This window comes from Colobus angolensis, unplaced genomic scaffold, assembly GCF_000951035.1.
Source record: "Colobus angolensis palliatus isolate OR3802 unplaced genomic scaffold, Cang.pa_1.0 Scaffold68, whole genome shotgun sequence".
In the NCBI taxonomy this organism is placed as follows: domain Eukaryota; kingdom Metazoa; phylum Chordata; class Mammalia; order Primates; family Cercopithecidae; genus Colobus; species Colobus angolensis.
The window spans coordinates 5,984,106-5,987,516 of record NW_012120487.1 but is presented as its reverse complement, the minus strand read 5'-3'; the positions used below and the strand labels follow the sequence as shown (position 1 = coordinate 5,987,516).

Here is a 3,411-nt window from a genome sequence, read left to right as displayed (position 1 = left end):
GTAGGTGCACAATAATCGTTAATTATTAAATAAGCTGTTGAAGGATTTTTTTATCTGTCTCCGTAACCCTAATGCCTGGTAAAAATTCTGGTCTATAGCACAAGTTTAATAATATTCTAAACAAATGAAACAAAACTTATTTAGATAAGAACAAACCCTCAAGCCTTGCTTTGTAGTAAAGAAGTCAGAAGAGCCAGCACCCGTGGCCAATAGTCCCACAAATTGCATGGCAGGCCGCTGTTGTATAAATAGTTCTACCGCTTCATCAGTGATGCAGTTGCCCCCAGAAATGTCCAATGACACAACATTGGGCAGGATATCCTTCTGCTGTAGCAAATGAAAAGCTAGGTCTGATTTGAGTTGCCTGTGATCAGAAATATCAAGGTGAAGCAGACATGTAAGTCCTCTAATGACTGCAAGAATTTGTGGTTTGGTCATGGTCAGGCATTTTAGATAGTGCATTGTAAGAGACTTCAATCGATCCTTACAGGTAAGCAGTGCAGAAATATCAGTGACCAGAGTATGAGAGATATCTAAGCTTTCCAGTCTTGGTAACTGAGAAACATTAGCCAGGTCTTCAGTATGAAAACAAACATTAAAAACACTTAAAATGCGAAGACCAGTGAGCTGACTAAAGAACAGTAATCTTGAATTTTGAGGGATGCTTGTCGAGTCTAACAGGAGACACCGGAGGTTTTGCTGGATCCAGCTATTGCTGCAGAGTCCACTTATGATGTCTGGAACTGGGAGGTCAGCGTGCACTGCAGTAGCATTCAGTTCAATGAGCTTATGATGGCAGAAGGCTTTTATGAATGCAGCTGTAGAGATTTTAGCTTTTTGGATATTGACCAGCTTCAGTTTCATTTGGTTGCTTCGGAAAATGCCTGCTGTTCTGTCAGTCAGCTTGCCTATAAAAGAACCAGAATCAACTTATAATGACAACTAGATCTCACGTCTTTCCAGGATAAAATGTGGCAAAGAAGACAGATGCTAATAATAACAATAATGACAACATTTACTGCTCTGTGCTAGCATTGTTCTAAACTCCTTTAATAAGATTATTATCTCATGTACTCTTTGCATTAATACTATACAGGAATTATTATTACTACTATTATGTAGCTGAGGAAACTGAAACTTGAACAGGTGAGTATGTCAAAGAAATAGAAGACATAGAGCAGCAAATCACTCAAAATGTAGAACAACACTACTGGGACATAGTGCCTGTTAGGGGGCATGGCTGGAAGCAAGGATGAAGAGGATGGTAAAAGTCCTGTCCACAAAGCTAGGAAATTCAGACTTTTATCCTACGGACAATGAGGAACAATTGAAGACTTTTTAACCATAAAATGAATAGTCATCACATTTTTTTTTTTTTTTTTTGAGACTGAGTTTCGCTCTTGTCACCCAGGCAGGAGTACAGTGGCGTAATCTCAGCTCACTGCAATCTCTGCCTCCTAGGTTCAAGTGATTGTCCTGCCTCAACCTCCCCAGTAGCTGGGATTACAGGCACCTGCCACCACGCCCGGATAATTTTTGTATTGTTAGTAGAGACCGGGTTTCACCATGTTGGCCAGGATGGTCTCAAACTCCTGACCTCAGGTGATCCACCCACCTCGGCCTCCCAAAGTGCTGGAATTACAGGAGGGAGCCACTGCGCCTGGCTGGTCATCGCATTTTGATGTAGCTTCTTTGAAAAAAAAAAAAAGGGTTATAACTACATTTTTAGAAACACCAATTTTGTGACAGAGTAAAGAATTTAGGGCCAGGCACAATGGCTCATGCCTGTAATCCCAACACTTTGGGAGGCTGAGGCGGGTGGATCACTTGAGGTCAGGAGTTCAAGACCAGCCTAACCAACATGGTAAAACCCCGTTCTCTACTAAAAATACAAAAGTTAGCCGGGCGTGGTGGCACATGCCTATAGTCCCAGCTACTCGTTGCTGAGGCATGAGAATTGCTTGAACCTGGGAGGGAGGCGGAACAGTGAGCTGAGCAGGTGCCACTGCACTCCAGCCTTGGGGACACAGACTAAGACTGTTGCTAACCAAAAAAGAAAAAAGAAAAATTTAGGCTGTGCACAGTGGCTTATGCTTGTAATCCCAGCACTTTGGGAGTCCCAGGCATGTGGACTGCTTGAGCCCAGGCGCCTGGGCAACATGGGGACACGCTGTCTCTACAAAAAAAAATGTTGAATTAGCCAGGCATGGTAGTGCACACCTGTAGTCCCAGTTACTCAGGAGGCTGAGACAGGAGGATCACTTGGGCCCAGGAATTTGAAGTTACAGCAAACCATGATCACACCACTGCAGTCCAGCCTGGGCAACAGAGTGAGACCCTGTCTCAAAAAAATAAAATAGGCTGGATGCGGTGGCTCACACCTGTAATTGAAGCACTTTGGGAGGCTGAGGCAGGCAGATTACCTGAGGTCAGGAGTTTGAGATCAGGAGTTCGAGACCAGCCTAGCCAACATGGTGAAATCCATTTTAAATAAAAATATAAAAAGTTGGCAAGGCGTGGTGGCAGGCCCCTGTAATCCCAGCAGGAGGCTGAGGCAGGAGAAATGCTTTAACTTGGGAGGCAGAGGTTGCAGTGAGCTAAGTCATGGCAGTGAGTTAAGATCGCACCACGGCACTCCAGCCTGGGCAACAAGAGCAAAACTCTGTCTCACAAAAATAAAAAATAAAAAAATAAAAGCAGCAGCATTCAATGAGGTAGGAAGAAAATCAGGAAAATATGATGACTCAGCAGCCCAGAGAAAAGTGCAGGACACCAAGGGATCAACTGGTAACATGATTCAGGAGTTTAGGATAAAGGGCTGGGAACTCTGGGGAATGACAGTAGAGGAGGTAAAATAAACCAAGGAAAATCACATAAGGAGTGTTCAGAGTGAGAAAAGTATCCAAGACAGGTCCTTAAGAAGCACAAAATACTTAAGGTACAGATAGAAGAACAGAAGGAAATTGTGGAAGAGTAATCCAGGATACAAGAAAAAAAACAAAACAGAGCACTACTCTAAACCAGAAAGGTGAAGGAGAGTAATGACCACTAAAAGTCAAACCAACAAGAAACTCTGACAATTTTTTTTTTTCACTCTTGTTGCCCAGGCAACCTCTGTCTCCCAGCTTCAAGCGATTCTCCTAACTCAGCCCCCCGAGTAGCTGGGATTACAGGCATGCGCCACCACACCCAGAAAATTTTGTATTTTTAGCAGAGACAGGGTTTCTCCATGCTGGTCAGGTTGGTCTCAAACTCCTGACCCTCAGGTGATCCGCCTGCCTTGGCCTCCCAAAGTGCTGGGATTGGCGTGAGCCAATGCGCCCTGCCAATTTTTTTTTTTTTGAGATGGAGCCTCGCTCTGTCGCCCAGGCTGGAGTGCAGTGGCCGGATCTCAGCTCACTGCAAGCTCCA

The 3,411-nt window shown here is 44.2% G+C and overlaps 1 protein-coding gene across 1 annotated transcript in view; it reads right to left on the bottom strand.

Annotated features, from left to right (window-relative positions):
- The window catches only part of ZYG11A (zyg-11 family member A, cell cycle regulator), a 55,599-nt gene that overhangs the window by 35,804 nt on the left and 16,384 nt on the right, over nucleotides 1–3,411 (bottom strand). The window contains exon 3 of the mRNA XM_011926375.1: nucleotides 157–908. Coding sequence (XP_011781765.1) covers nucleotides 157–908 — 752 coding nt within the window. The remainder of the gene's footprint in view (nucleotides 1–156; nucleotides 909–3,411) is intronic.